At 37.4% G+C, this 25,012-nt stretch overlaps 1 protein-coding gene and 2 long non-coding RNA genes across 3 annotated transcripts; 1 reads left to right on the forward strand and 2 right to left on the reverse strand.

Moving 5' to 3' along the window:
- Positions 1 to 913: 913 nt before the first annotated feature.
- LOC116311855 (vasodilator-stimulated phosphoprotein-like) lies at positions 914 to 23,734 on the forward strand. Its single transcript, XM_039618378.1, has 13 exons — positions 914 to 1,091; positions 6,160 to 6,331; positions 6,690 to 6,870; positions 8,353 to 8,401; positions 19,561 to 19,879; positions 20,238 to 20,341; positions 20,434 to 20,482; positions 20,604 to 20,646; positions 20,806 to 20,845; positions 20,979 to 21,050; positions 22,199 to 22,265; positions 22,598 to 22,655; positions 22,784 to 23,734. The coding sequence occupies exons 1-13, from the start codon at positions 1,087 to 1,089 to the stop codon at positions 22,828 to 22,830; spliced, it is 1,206 nt and encodes a 401-aa protein (XP_039474312.1). The 5' UTR covers positions 914 to 1,086; the 3' UTR covers positions 22,831 to 23,734.
- Positions 12,246 to 13,736, reverse strand: LOC120442261. Its single transcript, XR_005614599.1, has 3 exons — positions 13,620 to 13,736; positions 13,441 to 13,531; positions 12,246 to 12,868 (listed from the first exon to the last, which is right to left on the reverse strand). It is a non-coding gene; the product is annotated as an uncharacterized LOC120442261 (long non-coding RNA).
- LOC120442262 lies at positions 13,826 to 16,434 on the reverse strand. Its single transcript, XR_005614600.1, has 2 exons — positions 16,082 to 16,434; positions 13,826 to 13,945 (listed from the first exon to the last, which is right to left on the reverse strand). It is a non-coding gene; the product is annotated as an uncharacterized LOC120442262 (long non-coding RNA).
- Positions 23,735 to 25,012: the final 1,278 nt, after the last annotated feature.

Raw genomic sequence — 25,012 nt, forward strand, 5'->3', positions numbered from 1 at the left:
TGAATCCATGGGTAACCAAAAAACTAGTGATAATTTTTGACCCAGCACAGGGTTTACAATGCTATTATTTGTAATAGCTTATCAATAAAGCAAGTCTGAAACCTGTTTTAACATTTTTATTTTAATTTGTAGTGGATTGCAGAGACATTATAAGAATGAGGAACTGCAAAGTGATCATGAAAAGTAAGAGGAAATGAACAACATTCAAATACGACTACAGATAGCTATTAAAGGAACAAAGCTTGTCACTGACGAGGTGTTGGTTTCATACATATGTATGTGCATACAAATGCATAACTATTTAAAGTCAACACACATGTGAACATGCTAAAACACTGAAGCTGTGCGAATACATATTTAAAAGCAAACTTCAATATTTCAGTAGATAAGGATTGAAAGTTTGGCAAAGTGTTGTACAAAGCACCAAAACACAAACAACAACAACACTAATGATAATAGTTAATAGAAGGTAAGAATACACCACTCTCATTCTGCAACAACAGGATAGTAAAGCAAGATTTGAAGCAGTTAGAATTGTTGTAATGAAGACTGAGGGATTACTCATTAGATTTTAATTTGTAGGTTGAAGCCTGAACTTGTTGCTGTTACTTTACTATGACTTTTATTTTTACTGCCTACCTATAATACAGTGAATATAAACATAACAGTATTGCACAAACGCAATTACAGAAATTTCTGTTAAACCACACGTGCTCTTTATCTGAAATAGTAATAATATTTATGTCAAGAGGACTCACCCTAATTAAAAACAACAGCTTGATAGAAAAGAAAAAGCAGACAGAAATCAGAGCTATACCGCAGGGAGACAGAAAATGGGGGAGGTGTGAAAATGTGAATTTGAAAGAGCGTGTGGAGACGAGAACAGGAAGAAAGAAAAAAACTGTCTAGGAAATGACAATACAAAGGCAGAAGTGCAAATGCTTGCTGCTAAACAAGTCACAGAGCGAGAGAAACTCAGATGTGCAATCAGGGATGACAGTAGGTTCTAAAGAAGCGACTAATTTTGAAGTGAAGAAATATTGTTAAAAAACAAGTGAAACGCTGGATATTGACCAAAGCTGAAATATGGGGTGAGTCATTTTCTTACATTAGTTATATTAATCAATTTTTTTTAACTGAGGAAAAAAACACATGTTCATTCCAATTTTGAATGACTCGTGAAAGAATGTGTAAAACAACACCGACTCTCATAGTGCCCGCTATAGTTTACCGAAAAGATCTTTAGTTCTGACTACATTTCCTGTTGTCTGCAAGTGTCTGAAGCTTATAACAGGTGCTTCGATTATTACAGTTATTGCACATAGACTAAAAATTTATCTGCATTCCCTTTGTTCTGAGAATGTTATTTAATCCAAGAAGGCATTCTGGGGAACCAAAACTTTTTGAGAACTTGGTGCATATGACAGGTGAAATACAGTCCATATTAGGCATTGTACTGATCACAGGAAGTGGTCAAAACATGAAAACCTTTGTGACAGGAAGTAAAGCTTTCCCACAGGCTACAGACGTTGCAAGTAGCAGACTGAAAATAAGTCAGTGTCATAATGCCTTGTAGAGACATGTAGTCTTTTTATTATTTCATTAATTTTTGCATACAAACATTCAAACCACACAGGATAAATACATAAAGGTATAAATGTATAATTGTTTTAATGAAATAATCATCAAAAACACATACTTGCCCCATTACTTTACAGTGCACAAATTTAGGGTTCTGAACCTCTGTATAGCTATGAAACATTACTTACTTTTCAAATGTGCTAAACAGATTAACTAACTAGAGGAATTAATTTGATTTTATATACAAAATTTGAACAGTTTAGAAATAGAAAAGAAAGTCCACCCTGTATGTATTTTATAGAACTTGAAAAGTTCTATGTGTCAGGACATAATAAATAAAAAATATATAAAAGAATATGATTATTTAAAAAAAAGGTCTTTGCTAGGTTCTAAAATAATTTTAATACAATCTGGATGTGGAGTTATATAGGCCTTATCACACAATTATAACATATTTATTTAACAAAACTAAACCCAAATTTAGTGTGTTTGTGCTGATATAGTATGTTTGGGATTTACCAAATATTGCACGGTTCAGTACCCAAATAGCCAAACTCTAGTGTGGTCTGTCTGGAAAACATTGTTCCAGAAAGCTTGTGGTTTATTCAGATAAAACTTTGCAAATATTAAATGTTCTTTAGAGAAAAGAAACTGTCTCCTGCAACTTCCAAACAAGCAATGCTTGTTCAGTCTTTTTATAATTGTCCTGTCAGGAGCTTTAACATTTAACATGCTAAACTGAAGCCAGTAGTGTGTAATATGAAGGTCTTGGGTTGTTTGCAATTTCTCATTTGCTCTTTGCTTTTTTAAAATGGTTTTTTCAGCCTTTTTTTGATAGAAACAGTGAAGACAGGAAAGCAGCGGGAGAGATAGAGGAAGACATGAGGCAAAGGGCCGCGGGTTGGGTTAACCCATACGGCATGTGGTCGCCTGCTCATCCCAGTGAGCTAAACCAGCACCCAGTCGGTCTTTATGGTTCAAGCTTGGGTCCTCTACCAGAATCCTGGGAGCTTTAGGGTCCTCAAAAGTATCTTTGCTGTTCCTAGGACTGTGGTCTTGTGGACAGAGATCTCAGATGTCATTCCTGGGATCTGCTGGAGCCACTTGCCCACTTTGGGGGTCAATACCCTGAGGCACCATCGTTGCCTTCATCCTTCACATCACCTCATGCTCCTCTCCCAGCCCTTGGTATTTCTTGAGCTTCTAGTGTTCCTTATTCCCAATGTTGCTATCACTTGGTATCGCTGCATCTATCACTACGGCCATCTTCTTCTGTTTGTCCACCACTACTACGTCAGGGCATACTTGGCACAGATGTTTCTGTATACTGTTCCAGCCACTTGATTATAGTGTTCCATGTATCCCCTGCCTCCTAGCATCTTACACCTTTCTGTTATGTGCTGGATCCCAACCTCTATCAGTCGTGTGACTTAGACTTCTCTGCATTAAATCATACTTGTTATTAATCTCTGTCTCTCTTCTACAGCATGTCATTTGTTCTGTCGTCTTTCTTTCACCCGAAATGGTCACAGTATATGGCCGCCCCTCCCTAAGCCTGGCTCTGAAGGAGGTTTCTTTTTGTTGAAAGGGAGTCTTTCCTTCCCACATTCACCAAAGTGCTTGCTCATTGGGGGTCATATGATTGTTAGGTTTTTATCTGTATGCACTATTGTAGGGTCTACCTTACAATATAAAGAACCTTGAGGTGACTGCTGTTGTGATTTGATACTGTATAAATAAAATTGAATTCAAGTCAATTGAATTGAATTCTGCTTAAAGTTTGTTCCCATACTGACATAATTAGTGCCTCTGTGGTATCTTTTAGTCATTGTCCTGTCACTGGTAAGATTTTTTAATAACAGGTGCCTATCCTTCCATTATGGTTCCTCCTATAGCACCTCTTGTTTCACGGGTTTCTGGTGCACTAAGCACGTGATCATTATAGCCAGCTTCCTGATGTACTTATGGATCTTTGTTGTTTCATCCAGAATAATGGTTCTGATACTTACTACTAATCTGCGTCCTTTCTTCCACTTAGCGTACAATCTGAGGGTGCTGGACTGGTGATACCCTCTAAGCATGATAAGGAGCTTTATTGTCTTGACTCAGTGGATTTTATCTCATCCTTCATTTAGTGGAGCGTGTTATCTCAACAGGGTATCCAACAGGGCAGGGTAGGTATTGATTGCCTGGATCTTGTTCTTCCCATTCAGCTGACTCCTGAGGAAGCGTGAATCATGTCAGGGGTTGGTGCTATACAGCTCTTCATATTTGAGACTTTTCTAGGATGTATGGCACTGTGATGGTTACTGGATCCTGTTCAGGGAGCACTGACTGAGCATTGATGTTGCACCTACAAATATTTGTGAAAGAATGGGTTGGTCTAAGGGGCTCAGTGAATTCCAACATGGTACTGTTCAGAGTACTATGTTGGAGTACCAAGCAGAGTTAAGATTCTGAGGCCACAAAAGTGGAAACCTTCTGCCACTTGGCTACTTCTAGAAATTCTGTACATAAAAATTATTAACGGAATTGGTGAAAAGGGGCAGCCCTGGCGAAGACACGCACCAGGAATGAGTCTGTCAATGTCTGTTGGCAATGCAGACATTGCTCCTGCAACAGTTGTATAGAGACTGAATGGCAACGGACCAGACATATTCCTGAAGCACCCCCAGTAGGACACTCCAAGGGACACAGTCGAATGCCTTCTCCAAGTTCCCAAAACACATGTAGATGGATTGGACACACTCAAATATTCTTCCAAGGATAAAGAGCTAGTCCAGTGTTCCATGAATAGGATGAAAACGGCATTGTTCCTGCATTGTTTGTCAGTTAGGTTTGACTAATTGACAAACTCTTTTTCAGCAACCTGGCATACATCTTCTCAGGGAGGCTGGTATTCATAAAAAAGCATTTTGTAAATTATTTATCATAACCTTGGTTTTACTTGGTCTATCAACACAATTTAAAAACTAGTCTATAGTTTATATACACTCTTAAAACAAAAACAAAAAATAGACTCCACGTGGCTGCACGTAGACTCTGCTTTCTCTACAGAAGTCGATTAAGGAGGTTCTTGAAGTATTCTTTCCGCTACCCAATTATATCCTCTGTTTTTGCTTCAGCTACTGCCCAAGACATGTTCTGCTTGGCATGCTAGTACCCATCAGCTGCCTCAAAAGTTCCAAAAGTTACCTAAATCTGATAGGACTCCTCATCTCTGGTGTCCACCATCTGGTTCAGGGATTATTGCCATAACAGGGGCCAACCACCTTGCAGCATCTCCTTGCAGCTGCCTCAGCAGTCTAGGTGCAGATTCTTTCTCCAGCCACAGAATGCTGCCGGAGGTGGGAGTTGAAGATCTCCTGGATTGGGGGCCAGCACACCCTCACTGTATATTTAGGTGTGGCACATGTGTCAGGCATCCTCTCGCCACCTGATTTAATTAACCACCAGGTGGTGATCAGTTGACAGCTCAGCTTCTCTCTTCATCCAAGTGTCCAGATCAAAAGGTCACAGATCAGATGATATGATTACAATATTGATCACTGATCTGTGACCTAGGATGTCCTGGTGCCACTTACACTTATGGACATCCTTAACATGGTGTTGGTCATGGACAAACTGTGGTTTGCACAAAACTCCAATAATGAAACACTACAAAGGTTCAGATCAGGCAGATAGTTCCTTGAAGTACTCAGTGACCATAAGAAGGCTGGGTACTCTGAACTGTTGCTCAGCATGTAACCCCCTCCACCATGGGTTACACGAGTCACGAGTCCAGTCGTAAAATTTCCTCATTAATAAATTTAACTCTTAGTGGTATTACAAACAAATTGGAAGCGATTGGGAACAACAGCAATAAAATCATAGAGGGGGTTCTCAAACTTTCTACAGACCTCCGAACTTCATGTGACCTTCAGATTAGCTCAAGAACAGTGTGCTTCATTTAATGGGTTCATTTAATGCTTCATTTACTCGGTTTCCATGGTCGAGCAACTGCATCCAAGCCTTACATCACCAAGCGTAATGCAGAGCATTGGATGCATCACCAACACTCTATAGAAGTCGAAACCCGTTCTGTGGAGTGACAAATCATGCTTTTCCATCAGCAATCCAATGGATTAGTCTGGGTTTGGCAGTTGCCAGGAGAGTAATACTTGTCTGACTGCATTGTGCCAGGTGTAAAGTTTGGTGCAGGGGTATTATGATGTGGCCTTGCTTTTCTGGAGATCAGCCTGGGCTCTTAGCTCCAGTGAAAGGAACTCTTAAAACTTCCCAAGCATTCCCAGCCTTCCAAGATGTCCATAAAGACATTGATGAGCAAGTTTGGTGTGGAACATGACTGGCCTGCACCTGAGCCCTGACCTCAACCCAACTGAACACAAATGCACTTCTGAAAGAATGATCAAAATTTCCTGTAAACTCACTCCTAAATCTTATGGAAAGCCTTCCCAGAAGAGTTCATGTTATAGAAGAATGTTCATGCTTCTTTTATCTGTACACTTACACCATTTTAGTATTTTGTTCTTGCACTGCATCTGGTCATCTTTTTTTTCTAATCATTCCCTCCAACAGTGAGTCCAGTATCTGTCAGGTGAGGGCAACGGTCATGCTGTATGATGACAACAGCAAGCGTTGGGTGCCAGCAGGATCTGACAGTACTTCCATAAGCCGTGTCCAGATCTATCACAACCCTTCAGCAAACACCTTCAGAGTAGTGGGACGCAAACTACAGGCTGACCAGCAGGTTCAACAAAAGCATACACACGAAACCAGACAATTACCTTCTCATGTTCTGATTGGACACTCACACACACACAAACATATATATATATATAGATATATATATCTATATATATATATATCCTTTGATTTCAAGTACTCCTTTTAAAACACACTGTGTATTCTGTTCACCTTGCACAGACTTAACAGATGAATACCCACAACATATATTGGTTTATTCCATGCACATTACAATCTACTGTTGGCCAAGCATCAGCAATATGATCTCACATATAATTATATATTTAAACAAATTTACTTCTGGCCTGACTAACTTTATATTTAATTTACATTTACTATCCTTCGCTTCCTGTTTTCATCAGGTGGTGATCAACTGTCCCATTATCAAAGGAATGAAGTATAATCAAGCCACACCAAATTTCCATCAGTGGCGTGATCACAAGCAGGTGTGGGGGCTAAATTTTGGCAGTAAAGAAGATGCTACTCTGTTTGCCAACACCATGACGCATGCTTTAGATACTGTCAGTGCGCCGGCAGTCGCAGGTAACCACACCACTGCAAGAAGACATGTTAGATCCAGATCGTGCAGTATTCCTGTCTGTCAGATTTGGCGAAGACTGAGGACCCTAAATGCAGACTCTTAGAAAGGCAGGTTCCAGTGAATGTAATCCTTTATTGAAGGTAAACCAAAAGCCATAAGAACACACAGAAATGCCTGGAAAACCCTGGGAGCTAAACGAAGATGGAACATAAGGAACAATATGTTTTATAAATATTAGTTAATACAATTATTTTTGATTATTAGGCATTTATTCCAACTACTTTTTTGGAGTTTTATCTGGTCTATAACTCTGTTTAGATATTTATACAGAAAAACACCTTTCTATGCCTGAATTAAAACAATTCTTCAAAGAAAAATGAGATAAAAATTTCTTCAAAGCATTGTAAAAGATTCCCTGCCAGTTATCAAAAGGGCTCAATAACAATTCTTCTTACCAAGGGTGGCTCATCATTAGATTTATGGAGCTATTATTTTTTCACATACAGCCAGGCAGGTTTGGATTGTTTTTGTACCTTAACAAATGAAATCATCATTAAAAAAATGATTTTATGTTTGCTTTGGATTATCTTTGCATAATATAAAAATTTGTTTGATAAACTGAAACATTTTAGTGTGACAAATTTGCAAAGAAACTAAGAAATCAAGAAGGGGAAAATAGTTTTTCACCACATTGTATCAATCTATTAAAATATTTAATTGCAATTAATCACATGATTCTATATAGTTAACTTTTTAATCGCATTTACAAGAGATTTTTTTTAACCTGTTCTAAATGTATCTTAACAAGGTATTCTTCATGTTTCTAATATTCTTACCAGCATTAAGTTGGAGACAATTGTATTTTCCTTATTCACATTTATGTTTATTATTATTGCACAAATCCAAAACAATGACAACTCCCGAAAAACCTCAAAGGAACTGCATGCTCATAACATAGTCCAAAAGTAGACACCAAAAGCACCACCATATATTCCCAAACAATGGAAAAAAGTACCCGAGAGCTGCAGCCGCCTGTTTAGCTATGGCTGTTGAAGGTTTGTTCATTCTAGAATTGTCTCGACATCTCTGTTAAAAACTGTCCAGCATGGTCTGCCTTTGGCATCAGGGAGGAGGGCTCTCCGCATCAGCTGTCTACTTAGCCACCAAGTGGCATTTGAGACTCAATGTGGTAACTCAGTTCACATCAACAGTAAATACAAATAACTCTGGTTTTGTACAGAGAACAATCTGGCATAGCTTTGACATTACTGATGCATCACTTCCAAACATCCTGAACTACCAAAGGTCACAGAAAGTGCAGCCGTACATTAATTGAGAGTCAAAAAAATAGAAGCGTTAAACTGAATTTGCATGACTGTGTTATCATCTCGTTGGCTTTGAGAGCCCTAATATAAACATACATGCATATTTTATATTATCCATTTAATATATTAATTTTAAATAATTTCAATGCTTTTTCTTAGGCCCAGCTCAGAACAGCCCCACTGCACAGCAGCTGGAACAACAGAGAAGGTACAGCTCATTCTTAATTATACTAAGGCTAATATCTATTTTGTGTCATTGATTTTTAAGTTTTGTTTCTGCTTTTAATTAACATTTTAAGCAGTTATTACATACCAATAAATACTACAATGAAAATGCAGAGATATGTTGTTTACAGCAGATAGTCCACATATCTATTTTCTCCTGCTTCTCTTGTCATGAGTTCATCAGTCTAAAGGCACTAGAATACTCTCTGCACTGGTTGCTTGCTCTGCCCAGTCACTTCTATTTATGCTCACCATTAAGATGTAAATAGCAGCTGCATTATTTTCCTGAACAACAGCTTTCACTGCTTAGACAATACCACATCAGCGCTGATATAGAAAGAGATGAAGTCAAAACTGAAAGCAAAGTCATTGCCAAGTATTTTTCCATAAAGTCTCGTGTTATCAAAATTTTTCCACTCCCTCTGTAGAATTTATGAAACTCTAACCTTCTGATATATCATTAGATATCATTAGAATGACAGAAAAAACTAACATGACTGTACACTTGACTGTCAAAACCTAGCTGTCGTGGCAGCAGTGCAATGCACCAGGTTACAGAAACTGAGAAGTGCACAACTGGGTGAAGTGACACCAAAACAAGGCTGGGTGCCAGTGGATGTGACATTATTTTTGGCGCACACAGTCTAAAAGCAGAGATGTTTACTCCTTGCTTATCTCACCCACCTCCTAGACCTCTTCAGGAAGACACCAAAGTGTTTCCCAGCCAGCCAAAAGTAATGATCTCGTGGCTGGCTTGTATGTTCTGGGTTTGCCCCGGCGTCGTCTTCTACTTCGGCATGCCCAAAATACCTCAGCTAGGAAGCACCTTGTAGGTGTCCTTGTTACATTCTTGAACCACCTCAACTGGTTCCTTTCGTGATGGGGGAGTAGCAACTCTACCTTGTGCCCTTGCTGAATGACTGAGCTCCTCAATCTACTGTATCTCTAATGGAGGAGGCATGCTTCTGCGGTGGTCCTATGGACAGACTATGCTTTTTCTGCTGATAAAGACCTCCCCCAAACTGCACTAAAGTGATGAGTAATGAATAAACTGTTAGATGACAAAAATAAAATGTCCTTTTTTCCACTATCTACAATTGAAAGTACAAAATATGAGAAATATGAGAAAATAAACTAAAATGTTGCTTTTATTAAAGTAAAGTAAATCACAAAGTAACATGAGAAATTTAACAAGGTAAATCAAACCTGTGACAGGAAAAACAAAACAAAAAACATACTGCAAGGGAGGACACAACTTTGAGGGATAATGTGACAAAGAACAAATGGAGAAAATATATACCCACCAGGGAAAACAGCTGGATGGAATTAGACTAATGAGACAGGGGCAAGCAAAACTAAACACAACACAAGACATGAGGGACTATCAAAATAAAATAGGAAGTAATACACCGAGACCCAGGACTAAGACATGAACTTAAGAGGAAATAAACAAACATGGAGACATGACTGACTGGGGTGACAGAAAGGGAACACAAAAACAATGATAACTGAAGAATACATAACCAAATGAGGAACAGAGACTAGAAACAAAGGAAATTTAACATGATGAAAAAAGAAACTAGAACCATGAACCAGAAATATAGATAATACACTATCTATAAATATAAAACATAAACAGAAGACTGTAGAGCTCAAACACAAAACTCATCTTTACCTAGAATGCACCTAAAGACCTATAGATTAGGAGAGCAAAACTATAATACAAAAATAATCAAAAATGAGTCAAACCAAAAAAAACTTTTTTAAAAACCATGGCACTTGGACTGATGGAAAGGAAAGTTTCTTTGGTCCAGCCTACTTAACATCAAAGTGGGTTGTATGTGGCCCACAAAGCAAAAATGAATTTGACCCCCCCCTCCCTGTTCTACATATTGTAGCTGTTTGCTGTAAATAAAGGGCAATGTCATAAACAACTGTTCTGTGGCACACTCTCCTAGTGCTGTGGCTGGTCCTTCATTCAGCCATAGAAGAGAAGACTGAAGCTATAACCCCTGAAACCAGGTGTTAAACAAATGAAAATTGTCTACTGTAACCATGACATCACTTTCATGCTTTTATATTATTTTGCCCCTCTAAAATTTGTGGTGAACTCTGCTGTTACTGCATTGCCATGGTCCACTTTTCAAACAGTCAGCCAGTTAGTCACACCTATCCATAGTGTTTTTGGAAGACTGCACGAGAGATGTTTGAGTATGTTGAAAACCCCTCTCCATAGGCTTGGCATAGGCAAATACATACGCAAATGGACACATTCACTGTATCGTAAATTAAACATAAAAGAAAGTTCAGACACACTCCAGGCAAAGCTCATTTCCAATGCTTACATCCACTATCTCATTCTTTTGGTCTCTTGGATATAGGTAATGGTAGGAAAATAGACTAACCTTTAATGCTTAGCTGTCTCTTTACTATTGACAGTGTAAACGTTGGATGTAGCTTTTGGATATGAAAAATGGAGCCAATGCAGTGCCTGACAACACGCGTTCTATCTCATTCTATCTCAGAATCAGAATACTTTATTTTATTCCTTGAGGAAATTATGTAATCTTAAAATTAGCACAGCTTTGAAGCAAAAATACTTCCAGTCCTATAGACGTCTAAGAGAAAACCGCTTTCTGTCTTGACCTGTAAATACACTATATTACACTATAGTATTTATGAATCCTGGATTCATCAATGACTCCATGGATTTATTCACTGAATTTCCTCGCTACTAAATATTCCACAGTCAATTGTTGGTGGTATTATAACTAGATGGAAGTGATTGGGATTTACAGCAACTCAGCCACGAAGTGGAAGGCTGGATAAAATCAAAGAACGGGGTCATCAAATGCTGAGGCACATAGTGCACAGAAGTCTGCAACTTTCTGCAGAGTAATCACTACAGATCTTCATGTGACTTTCAGATTAGCTCATGAATAGTGCATAGAAAGCTTCATTTAATGGGTTTCTTTGGCCAATCAGCTGCATCCAAGCCTTACATCACCAAGCGCAATGCAGAACATTGGATGCATCTCACCACCACTTGACTCTAGAGAAGTGGAAACATATTATCAAAAGTGACCCACCGTTGACAATTGAAAGGAGCTCTTAATGCTTCAAACATGTCAGACATTTTGGACTATATCATGCTCTCAGCTTTGTGGGAACAGTTTGGAGATGCCCCCTTTCTGTTGCAACATGACTGTGCACCAGCATTGCAAAAACCCACCTCCTTAATACTAGATAAATACACTTATTTTTGGAGAAGATTTGCTTAAAACAAGTGAAATTATCTGCCAGTGGGGTAAGTGTTTTTTTCTTATTAAGATTTCTTGAAATAAGAGCAATATCTAGATTTAAATAAAGCTAAAAATAAGTCTTTTACACTTATTCCAGGCAACAAATCAGAACATTGAAACTTAAAATAAGCTTTAACCACTTATTCTAGGCAACAAATAAGATAGTTAAATCTTAAAATAAGCCTTACACACTTATTCCAGGCAATCAATCATAGCAATTGAAACCTAAAATAAGCTTTAACCACTTGTTCTAAGCAAAATGTTGAAGAAATTAAATCTGAAAATAAGCATAAAACACTTATTCTAAGGAACAAATCAAGGCAAATAATCTAAAAACTAGTACATTAAATCATTTTAAAGATACACTGCAAAAATTACCCATCTTAAAATAAGTTAAAAAATAATAGATTGTAGTCTAAATCTTCTTGAATTTAGTGAAATAATCTGCCAGTGCAGTAAGATAATTACACTTGATAAGAATTCTCAAAATAAGAAAAATAAAGCCAAATGAAAGCAGGCAAAGTATACTGTGTACATGACCTTTATTGGAAACAAACTCTCCAAACAGTAACAAATATTTCAGTAAATCATAGTACACAAAAATTTAAAGACACACTGTAAGTGTAACATTGTTATTTTGTGTTCCTTTTAGAAGTGCTAAACCAGTTAGCTACTCAACATATAAAATGTAATAAAAAGAGCATTTGCAATTTTAAACAGAATTTGCAGAACAGATGTGAAGAAAGAAGCACTGTATTACATTAATAAGAATTTTAAAAAAAGAATTCAAGTGTAAATTGCAACTTCAAAGCTATCAGGTCCAAACCTTCCAACACAGACCTAAGATACATCTTGCTCAAACAGCTCTACGTTTCAATAAAAAATTTCTACAGCCTGCCATGACTTTTTTGTATGAGCCTGTGGTGTCTTACTCATGGATTTTGTCCTTTAACACTTCAGTCTGAATGACAGACAGAAGCGTTGCCACACATTTAGGATAGGTGAGATGCAGGGTGTAGTAGTATGCCATAAGACACAGCAAACCTTCTCCAAGGTCATCTGTGGCAAATGTGGTGATGGGAGTGGTTCCAACTGCAATAAGACAGCGGGACCCTTCAAAGAGCAGAACAGGGCTGATGCTGGATCTTCTGTTGGCAAAAGAAAAGCAAAGACAAAATTGTACAATGTACGGAGAAACTCCAAAGCTATCAGGGTAGTTCAAATACTTAACCACAAGTAGACTTTACTTTATTGATCCCTTTGGGGTGCACCCCTGGGGTGATATATGAATGATGACAACCATAGATCAGATGCGCTACAGACCATATTAATGTTATTTTTCTTTAGATTGACAAATACTGTATAGAAAATCCCTAATATTCATGATTGAAAAATGTAATAAATTCTGACTCATCACCGTTAGGATTATGTCTTTACACACTTTAGGAAATGACAAAGGTACTGCACCTGTGATAGTTAAATATGTAATTATTTCCATTTTGTTTTTAATTTCTTTATGATTTTCTTTATTATTTTTATTGAAATTTTTGATCTATCAGTGTTTGTGCCATTTCAGATTTCTGTACACTTTTTTTTTTTTTTAAATATAAATGACATTGTTGGAGGACTTGGCATGGATAAAAAGGCCATATGCCAAATGAACTGTTAAAGTGAATGCTTTAGGGGCATTATTTGATAACAAATATGAAGAAACACAGACCTGAAGGACATGAATCAGTGCTTCACTGGCATGTCCCATCTGGGTGGTGCAGCTCATGATGGGAAGAGAGTTGGTAGTGGCCTGAACAGGGCTATGTTTAAACAGAACAGGAAAGAAAGAACTAAATCAACTTTCAGTTCAATATTCAATATTATTGCCATAATTGTAACTGTTGTCACCAGAACTGCTCCTGGTGGCAAAAGCATGTTTGATCCACCACTTGAATCTGCATCATAATCTTCTCCCTGGTCACATGGTGAGATATCCATGAGATGCCTTTTCTTTAGTTTCTTCCTAAATAAGAAAACAAAAACAGTTATATTACAGGAGTCCTAAACAAAATGTGTTGTGCTAGATGTTTTTAAATCAAAAGCGGCAAAACTTGCCTCTTTGTGAACTTGAGCCTACAACTGTTTCCTCCTCATAAAATTTTCAGGCCCTGGAAGCAGGTCCCTTAAATCGTCCCTACTGAGGGTGTGGAGCAAGACCTCATCTATGTTGGCAGCTGTAAATAAAAGTCAGTAACTTTCAGAATTGTAAAAGTTGTACATCTCTTTAAATGTATACATTTCACTGCTCAAAAAAGGAAACAATTCCAAATTGTCATTTTGTCAAATACATTTAAATGTAATTAAATATATTATTGATCTAACAACATAAAAATGATTCTATGTACGATCACTGTCAGTGTGTGCAACACAAAATTCATTTAGACATTAATTTGCATAAATATGCATATGCTTGGCCTACCATTTAGAACCGAAATCATCCAAATAGGGCTGTGCGATATGACCAAAATCTCATATCCCGATATTAAGACATCTATCCTCCGATAACGATATAAATCACAAAAACTTAACATTTTCTGTAAATTCAGTGACTCTCGGGCAGCTCGACTTGCGGGAAATGTTTCTGGGCGTCATGTAGCTCGAGTCGAGTGTTTTAACCGATGCATGAAACTATACATTTTTAGACATTAGTTGTAAGAGCCGCTGTTTTCTTTGTGAGTATTTATTACACAGCGTGCTGCGGGGAAAAGCCTGTTCTAACGTTTGAGTCTAAGGTTTATTTTTTAGCACCTGACGGCTCTTTTTTGCTTCTCATCCATAAATACTCTGCATCTTTCACGTGATTCAGTTTATTTTGAAAAGTCTCAACAGGATCTTGAGCTTTATTGTGAAAGGTTTATGTGGAAAATAAACAAGCGGACACGAGGTGGTTTTACCGTCGTTGTTGCTAACGACAACGCATAAAAACAAGCCCTTGTCCGTCTGTAATTTGGTTATATTAAATATAAGAGAAAGAGAGAACTTTAGGAAATTAATATAGCCACTACAGTGACCATCAAAATAATGAAAAAATATTGCCGTAAACAGTTTATTTTGCGACACCACGAAACAAACGATAGGGTAAAATAAAACGCTTATATCGAACAGCCCTACATCCAAAGTCTCCATGATTTTCTGGTGTAGCTTTTGTCAGAACTTTTCCCTGAGGACAGAAAAACATATATGTTTGGGTCAAAAAGAAAAACTGAGTCAAGACACCACCTGCCATGGATCCAAAGTCTATGCAATCAGACACCTGGATAAGGTGCAAAAGACAGACCAAGTAGAGCCTGTGTTAATTCCATGGTTAAGTCTTATAAAATTGCTCACTTAAAATTTATGACAAGGCTAATCCAAACTAGTTTTCAAACTAAAACCAATAGTGCCCAACTGCTTGTCAAATCATTCAACAAATGATCAAAGCTCAGATTAGGCCACTTCATCCAATAAGAAAAAATGTTACCTCAGTTCATCAAGGTTAAAGTGACCTGATTTATATTAATAGTTTACAACATAAATAATTGGAAGTAAGTTCACATCTCCAACTTACAATAGTTTATACGATTAATCATAATCTGTCGGAAATGAAGCTTAAAGTAAATCTATAGGTAAAGATGTCATTCATAAATGTGCATTATTTTATTCCCTTGTGTTATCTTTAATTTCATTACCCAAACTGGACTTGCAAATAAAATTTGAATAAACTCATGTTGGTTAAATGTAGTTTTGGTCATAAAACAGTTAACTCTTGATGACTTAAGTAAATCTTCATTTAAATTAAATATAGATCTGTCCAACCCCCTTTCTTTTTCCATAACAAAAAACAAAACAAAACACAAAACAGCATTGTAAAGTTACGAGCCCGATTGTCAGATTTGTCTCAAACCAGTATTGGTCCTCCCAAGTTGCACACACAAACACACCAAGCACAGTGCAGTGCAGAGCGCGCGGCTTAAGGGAACAAAAAAACCCACACTGCAGCTTTTTATTCTCCGTGGGTGGGACACCCACAACGGACTTTTGCAAAGGCGGATATCAACTGTAGTTCTTTTGTTGTATAGCTATGTTAAGTATATGAAACTAAATTTACCCAACTAGCACCATTAATAATTTTAAACTCTCACTGCATGCTAACAATTCAGCATTCTGAATGAACTAAGCTAGCTAGCTGGCTGGCAGTTTTGGCTAACTACCCATTGGTAGTAAACTGATAATACTGCCTTGGTAAAACTTAATATTTGACCACGACTGATGTTACTACAGTAAGTCAAAGCTAAAAGAACCTTAAATGTTTGCAAGCAAAAGTTAATTACCTTAACAGAATCCAGTCCGAACCTGCTCCCTCGTATCCTTCGATTCGATTCAAACAGTGAGATAATGGACAGAGCCACTTGAGGGCAGCCAGGGGGGAGGTAGTGTTAGACATTTTCGTCTGTGTAAAGCTTGTAAAACGTGAACATAACATGCATAATGAACCGGCATTAGAAAAACTAATTTTAACAAATAACCCATCAATTACTATGACTGGTGTAGTCGTCTTTACAATTACATTACTACACAAGTTCACGGCACTTCACTAACCCCCCTCAGAGACATCTATACTGGCAGACTTCAGCAGAAAGCCAGCATCATCATCAAAGACCCCTCGCACCCTGGACACTCACTCCCCCCGCCCCCTCCCTCTGGTAAACGCTACAGGTCCATCAGGTCTAAGACAAACAGACTCAACAGAAGTTTTTACCCACAGGCTGTCAAACATGCCCTACCTCCACCCTGATTGGAGGATAACTGCACTGCCAACACTCATGGACATTACACCTTAATTATAAATGGTATTTCTGTTTATACTTCAATGCAACCAACACCCCTACCTCTTTAAACTGTATTTATTATAACCTTATTTAGTATAGTTCAAACAGAACCCCCCCCACTCAATGTGCAATATCATCCCCCCCCACACACACTCAATGTGCAATATCACTGATCACACTGCACCTCTCAATGCACCTGCTAGTTACATGGCATGTATGTGTATGTATATAGATGTAAGCGTGTATGTGGAAATATGTGTGTGTATGCATGTACGGATGCAAATATGTATATATACATATATGTATGTATGTGCGTGTATGCTTGCAGGTGTATGTATAACTTGTACATATCTTTCTTGTGTAAATGTAAATTTGTCTGTTATTGTGTAAATACTTACGCTATTGTGTACTCCACACACATGGAGAGATGCCAAACTGCCTTTCACTGTTCTTGTAACAGTGACAATAAAAAGCTATTCTATTCTATTCTATTCTAAGTTAAATGCAGACTTGGTATAAACCACCCCTTCAAACTTGGTATTGACCTCTACTACTCTGCCCGCCAAGAACTTCTTTCAGGTCTTTTCCCCAAACAAGATGGCATGTTGGAGGTGTTGGATTTGTTTTGTTTTGTGTTGGATTTGTTCTGTTTTGTTGCCTTAACATTAAAGTCTCTTTTGAGCCATATTAATACAATTCATAGCAGTAGTCCAGACTTTTGTGTGATATGTGGGATTGATGGTTGTATGGAGGAATACAGGAACCTAACCTAGTGCTAATACATTATTTAACTTTTTAATATGAACTAGAACACCAAAGTGTTAAAATGTGTCATTTAATTTTTATTTTACATTGTGTATTTTTATAATATTTTATTAAATATTTATTTCACTACGATTCTTTTTTGTAATAATAGAAACATTTTGAGACACTTTAATTTTAAGCACCTGTTTAAGCAGCAGCCAGTGAGTGTTCAGGTCCCACCCACTTACCCTGATTGCCTGAATAAGAAATTCAGTTGTTAAATGACTTTCTGAAATAAATACACCATTATGAAAAACCCCCATTATGAAACAAAAACAGACTTTGGGAAAAAGAGATTTTGGAATATAAACTGATTGAATTTAATAAAATGTCTCAAAAAAGGTTCTATAATTCATAAAAAAAAATTAATGCTAGTTTAGCTTCAAGTGACAACAGATTAAAACAATCCTCTGGACAAATGCTTATATTGATCAAGATTTTGCCATTCTTATTGGACAGTGTTGTAGAGAAAAATCCCTTTATCCAGTTTATTTTGGATTTAATTGAAATTGTTAAAATACTTTTTGCCCCAGTTGTGTCTTTACAGACTGTGTCCAAACTTAAAAAAAATGATAGAAGATTACATGCTGCAACTTCCCTCTCAGATTATTGCCCTGGGACCTGTAATTTGTCATACGTGTATGAAAGCCGAGTCTAAACACAGTTTTTTTTTAAACAATGGTCAGCCAAATTAAACTTTAAGAATGTGTGCAAGTCTCTTGTAAACCACAATCAGCTGGTGGAGTGTTGTCAAAGTGAAGCAGGAACTGAGCATCTGATATTTGTAAATGAGAAAGGACTAGGTCCTGTATCAGAGGTTGCTAATATGGAGTTTTTGGTGATTGAAGATGCTACACATCATGCCGTTAGAATAAAGTAGCTTATTTTACATGGTAACAAATACATCTGTGACAGGTCTCAGATATAAATATACCTTCCAATGATTGACTTTCTTATTTCAAGGAAAAAGGTGAATGTTTCTTATTCTGAGATCATTTTTTGTTTTACACTATATCTAAAAGCTATTTTTGCTTGAAATAAATGTAAAATGGTTCATTTTTAGATTTACACCCTAAATAAGAAAAAAAAAGTAATATATACTTGAAACAAGTCTAATCATCTCACACATGAGACTGGAAACTAACTTGTAATGTTCAAAACAAGATGGACAAGATAATCTGGCTAAATTTAAGACAATAAATCTTGTTAAGCTACAAGAAATTTGCAGTGAGTGCACAAAGCAAAGTCTATAAAGACATTAATGAGCAAGTCTGTTGTGGTAGAACATGACTGGCCTATACAGAGCAACGATCTTAACCCAACAGAACACTTTTGAGATGAGTTAGAACATAGACTGTGAGCCAAGCCCCCTCATCAAAGATCAGTGATGAGGGGGGTACCCCAGCTGGGTAGCTTGGGGAGCCCCCCTGTAAGAAGGCCAGATACTCTAACCTGCTGCTCGACATGTACGCACAACCAACAGTCAGGACCTGTATCGAGTTGGTTCTGTACTACTCCATCAGATCTGCTTAACTCTGTGTTTCCTGACTGTAGTTTAAAACCACAAACTCTTGGGACCAATCTGGACTCTTTGCATCTCAGATTTAATCAGAGGGGAATTTTATAGTTTGCTAATTTCCTGGATTCTCTTTCATACTCCCTTACCACTTGAAAAGTGTTCCTCCCATCCATGTCCATAACAAACAACTACAATTGAACAGATGTGGTGGCTTTCAACACCAGCTTCAACCGCAACTTACACCGTGCCTCAGTTGACCTTAATAGGCCACATGATAGGGTGGGTCTCACAGAGGTTTCACTCTTGTCTTCTTCTGATGGTAATGACCTATGCCTTTTTTGACTCACATGATCTGTATTAGGTCAACAACCACCTCCAGAGGGGACACCACTAGGTGTTAAATACCTGGGATTCTTTTGTTTATCTTTTGTTTCTGGAACCCTGGGATGAGAGGTGAAGCATACTCAGAAACTTAAAGAAATCAAGTTCCTTTCTTTTTCTAACCTCTTAAAACTACCATGATTTGGAAGACTATGAACCTCCACACACAATATAAAGGATGGATTTTTAGTGAAATATAAACACATGTATTATATCTGTTGAGTTTTTATACAAACAGCAGTACTTAATGCTAATTTATCTGCCCATATTTGTCCAGACTCGAACGTCAGAAGCAGGAACAACAAGAGAAGGAACGTCTGGAGCGAGAACGCCAGGCCACTGTATCAGCCCCTCCTGCCCCTCCTGCCCCACCAGCTACTTCACCTGCCCCACCAGCACCCCCACCACCTCCAGGTCCACCCCCACCTCCCTCTGGGGGATGCCCACCTGCACCTCCACCACCTCCATCTGGAGGTATGGTTCCACCTGCACCTCCACCCCCACCGGTTGCAGGAGGCAGTGGAGGAGGTGGAGGTGGCAGTGGAAATGATCTGGCTGCAGCTCTAGCAGGGGCCAAATTGCGCAAAACAGTGAAGGTATGAGCAAACACATATATGCATATACATACATATATGGGGTGGCTGTAGCGCAGGAGGTAGAGAGGGTCACCTACTGATCAGAAGGTTAGTGGTTTGATACCTGGCTCCTCCAGTCTGCATGTCAAGTATCCTTGGGCACGATACTAACCCCAAGTTGCTCACCCATGCGTCCATTGGCGTGTTGTTGTATAGAGCACTTTGAGTACTCTGGGAGAGTAGAAAAGTGCTATATCAGTCCGTATTTGTATTCTCTAAAACATTTTACTGTTTGTATTTAGTTTTATGTTTTTCAAAAGGATCTATCCATTGGACCAAACGGCTTTAAACACAATGATGTGCATTTTTTTGTGTTAAGGATGAGGGAGGCTCAGCAGCCCCAGCCCCCAAACCACAGTCCTCATCCGGTGGAAGTGGAGGAGGTGATCTAATGGGAGAAATGAGTGCCATCCTTGCAAGAAGGCAAGTCATAATCGAGAGATATAAATCCTTGTGATAGTCTGATATGGAGGATCTCATTGTTTGTATTGTAATGGATTTATTTTTTTTAATAGGCGAAAAGCTGCTGATAAGCCAGCTGTAAAAAAGGAAGAATCTCACAATGTAAGCCCAGTGCTCTCAAGAAGACCCGTAAGATTTTTTCTTATGGGTCTTTAGTATTTGTAGATGTAATAAGATTTAAATATTAAATGATAACTGTAATTATCTTTATACCTGACCACAGGAGGATTCTGAGCCCTCTGTATCGAAATCCTCAGTTGTAGCGGGTGAGTAATCACATCTGTGTAGATAAAGAAAGATAAATGCCTCTCTTTACACTACAGCCCAGCATTGTACATAGATTTTTTGTGAAAAAAAAAACTTAACAAAACATTTAATTTGAGGATATCAACATGAAATGGAATAATAAATACAACATTTTCCAGAAATCAATCAATCCAAGGAAAAATCTGCCACCATGCCAAGGTAAGAGACTGGTTCAGACTTTCACTTTACAACTGATCCATACATTATACACTAAACAACAACCTATTCTGAGCCATCCACAGCAATTCAGCAATCAACAACTTTCTTAAAACATCTGTGTTCTTTGCAACAGAGCCAAATCCTTAACCACCAATCAAAAAGACTCAAGCCCAAGTTCAAACTCTGCCACTACTCCAGCATCCAGGTACTAGTCTCCCCCTGACTCTGCCTACTACATGGGTTCTCTTCTAAGAGAACCCATGTAGTAGGGTTCTCTTAGATCTTCACATGCATTCAGTGAAGATCTACTCCAATCTGAAAGAGATACTTTTTTGTTTGTTGGTGTGTGCTGCATTTCTATTTTCTACTTTGTCTTACTGTTGTAAGATTAACTGCTTTTATTGTTTCTGTCTGAAACAAAGTGTGTTGCTTCCCCTGGCCAGCTCATATTTGAGACAAAGATAATGCTTGGTTTTTAACCACATGTTCCCACAGATAACCAGCAGAACTGTGAGCATGACTGTACAAATAGCTTACTCTGTTGTAATCGCAAAACTGCAAACATTAGGTGAAAGGCACACCAGAGAGCTACACCCAGCCATAGTTTTATGAACTGATTAATATTTGTCAATGCAAATAATTAGTCTGCTTGTCTATGCACTTATTTAACTTAGATATTAAAACTTACTTTATTATTTTAATATATGTATTCTACAGCCATTAAAATTATTTGTGCTTTAATGCAAAGTGACACAAAAGCATATAGAACATTTATACAACTTTCATATTTGCTGAATATTAACAACAAACATGTCAGTTTTTGAAAAGCTGTATTTATTTTAGGCAAAACGGATCTTAGCTGACTGCCTCTTACAAGAATAGGCTTGGCAAGCACAGACACCTGATGTCTGATAGAACAATTCATTTCAATTGTATAGCGCCATATCACAACAACAGTTGCCTCAAGCATGCCATCTGCATCATCCCCACTTAATAATAATATAAAAATGTGATATTTTAATAATAATTTTAAATTTTAATATTTTCAGTGTGGTGGCCTCAAACTTGCTTCAATTTAGTTTTAGAGATTTCCACATAAAATTCCAAATTATTAGTGATTATTTCCTTCTGCTTTGAAAAACACACTGAGTGTGACACCTTCCCATGCTGCCACTATCCTGCTCAACTGATTCAGTGAGTATTCCACTTTTTGTAGCATAGCACTCCAAACTAATTTAAAAGAAAGAAACATCATTGGAATGCGTACATGAAGATAAAAGTAAGTGTTTGGCCTGAAATATGACCTCTTTGATTGTGTTTGCGTCAGTGTAATAATGTATCTTTCTTTTGTAGGATGAAGGTGGTGAAGAAGAACTCAGATGGTACAGGAAATGATAGTGATATGGAAAAATTTAAACAGGTTTGTTCCTCCATCTTTATATAAATACACACCAATATCCTAGAACTCCTTAGTAAACAGTATAACTTTCTGTGATGATATAAAACTATTTTAGTTCCTTTGAAACAAGAGAAGCTATTTAGTATGTAAAATATGTGTTCTAAGCCTCTGCTTGTTTTTCCCAGGACTTGCATTATAAAGCCATTTCATCTAAAGGACCTTAGATTATAGTTGCAAAGCCCCTAGCGTTGTTTCCAGATTTGTACTATTGTACACACAAAGTTTTAAGGCTCTTTATTAAAACAAAATTTACTTCTTTTATGTAAAACCTCATACTCTGTCTGCATTTGAAGGAAATCCTTGAAGAAATCAAAAAGGAACTCTACAAAGTAAAGGAGGAAATTATCACAGGTGAGTTCTAACGTATATACTATCCATAAACACTATGTCAGATGAACCTAGGGCATACATGTAGAAACTACTCATATACAGTATGTTGTGATCTTGTGTTATACCAGAATATTGCTCTGTTTTTCTAGCTCTGATGCAGGAGCTACAAAGGTCACAGCTCAAGGATGAAGACTGAAGAATTGATCAAAAGAAAAAAAATGGATGCTTATCTTGCAGTGCTTGCAGTGTTTTACTCTGGCGAAATTATTTTATTTTACATTGTTTAATTTGTTTTCATGCAATTGACTTTAAAGTCTGATCAGTCCTAAGACTATGAACATGAACACATTTTCAAATAAAATATTATTTTCATCATTTTTCCCCGATATCTTGCTTAGTTATAGAAATCAGAAAGAAATCCCAGTTATTGTCTAGGAGTTGTAAATTTTAGTGTTTCATGTAATATTCATCAACAGACATATGAATGACACGCCCAGGCATTTTTATCAGTGGCAGGTAACAGTAATCTGCTCAGACAGGTTGCTGACACTTTTACCATCAAACAATTTCAAGTTCTTGCAAAATTAAAGAACTGGTAGCAAAAGTGCACACTACTGGTTTTGTAGCTACAAGGATATACATTTTAGCACATGTTAACTTACATTCTTGAAAATGGGCCAGAAATTTGACTTTTTAATAGAATATTCAATTCAGTTTCAATTCAATTCAATTTTATTTATATAGTGCCAAATCACAACAACAGTCGCTTCAAGGCGCTTTATATTATACAGTATTCTATTCTAGTAGAATAAAATAGAAAAGAATAGAACTTTGGGGAGTTCCATTCCGGGAAATTCCAGCAGCTCTAGTTGAATATCTAAAATTACACAACATTATTCAGGTGAAGTTATTTACATGTATGTACATTTCAGGTTATACCAGGAAAAACTCCATATGACCCCATGTAGGACTATGATACCCTTCAGATGTGAAAACATTATTTTTGATATTCTTCCATTGTCATCTAATAAAGTACTCTTTAAAAGTACTCACAAATAAAGCTTATCTTGTTAAAAAATAATAAAAATTGTGACAAGCAAGCAATTTTTGTGTATGATTTTTCATTAAAACTGTGTAAAAACTGAATTTATAATGTTTTTAATATAATGTAGGTCACATACACTTGATTTAAAAAAATAGAAGTTAATAAAATTTAAAAAGCTAGGTGGCATTTTATAATATCTACACACTATTAAGCATTAAAGAAGTATTAGTTAAAACTCAATCATAAAATATTGTTCCTCCTTAGTATGTCATTTATATACATGTATATGAATAGTCTTGCTTAGTAAGGTCATATAAAAAGGTCATAAGGTCATAATTTTTTTTTATGTTTTCTGCTTTATAAATGATGGATTAACCATTTACAAATAAAGTACTAATCCCTAGTGAGCATTCTCTCTTAAGCGGGTCATTGACCCACTATTAATCAATAATAATGTGCCTCACCACATGTAAGAAGATGTGAAAAAAGCTGTTGGTCATTATCCGCACAGTCTTGATGCATGCTCAATCATCCAGGTAGCGAAATACCAAAAAGCTGATTCTGTTCATCCTTACATAGTGTCCAGAGAAACAGAATCAACTTTTTAGGATTATCAGCAGAGGTTTTAGGTGAAACCATTGTGAGACCTTGCCCCACCCTATTATGTGACCCATTGAGCTCACATGATGCAAGATGTGAATGGGGACTTGGGCGCTTGGGAAGGTATCTCAAAACTGCATTGTAGGTGGCAGCCAGTTGCTGTCATGAGCTGTCCCCTCTGTTCAAAGATGGTCAGTTGCTTTCACAACTGAAGAAACTTCTCAGGTGAGAGGTGAAATGTCTTCAAGAAACTTAGAGAATTCCAGTCAGTTTCTTTCCAAGCACCTTAGACTGTATTTGTCAATATTGGGTCACACATATGCCGCTAACTTGTGGCAACAGGAAACTATGCAGTAGGTTATAATCATCCAATATAAATGAAATTTTAATTGGTGGTTGCACACATGATATACAGCAGTGTGACATATGGTTAGACAATTGCCAACTAGTGGCCATAGATGGTAAATGGTAATGGTAAATGGCCTGTATTTGTATAGCGCTTTACTTAGTCCCTAAGAACCCCAAAGCGCTTTACACGTTCAGTCATCCACTGATTCACACACACATTCACACACTGGTGATGGCAAGCTACATTGTAGCCACAGCCACCCTGGGGCGCACTGACAGAGGCGAGGCTGCCGAACACTGGCGTGTTCAGTAAGTAAATTATGCCAGACCCAGTTAACATACTGAACTGAAAATAACCACATGACTGTGTGAGTATAGTCACCTG

The sequence above is a fragment of the Oreochromis aureus genome, linkage group 10 (genome assembly GCF_013358895.1).
Source record: "Oreochromis aureus strain Israel breed Guangdong linkage group 10, ZZ_aureus, whole genome shotgun sequence".
Lineage (NCBI taxonomy): Eukaryota > Metazoa > Chordata > Actinopteri > Cichliformes > Cichlidae > Oreochromis > Oreochromis aureus.

What these genes read in the sequence shown, in the direction of transcription:
- LOC116311855 (XM_039618378.1), top strand. An exon ending in GAAATCCTCAGTTGTAGCGG is followed by an intron (nt 20,647 to 20,805) that starts GTGAGTAATCAC and finishes AACATTTTCCAG; the next exon opens with AAATCAATCAATCCAAGGAA. An exon ending in ATATGGAAAAATTTAAACAG is followed by an intron (nt 22,266 to 22,597) that starts GTTTGTTCCTCC and finishes CTGCATTTGAAG; the next exon opens with GAAATCCTTGAAGAAATCAA.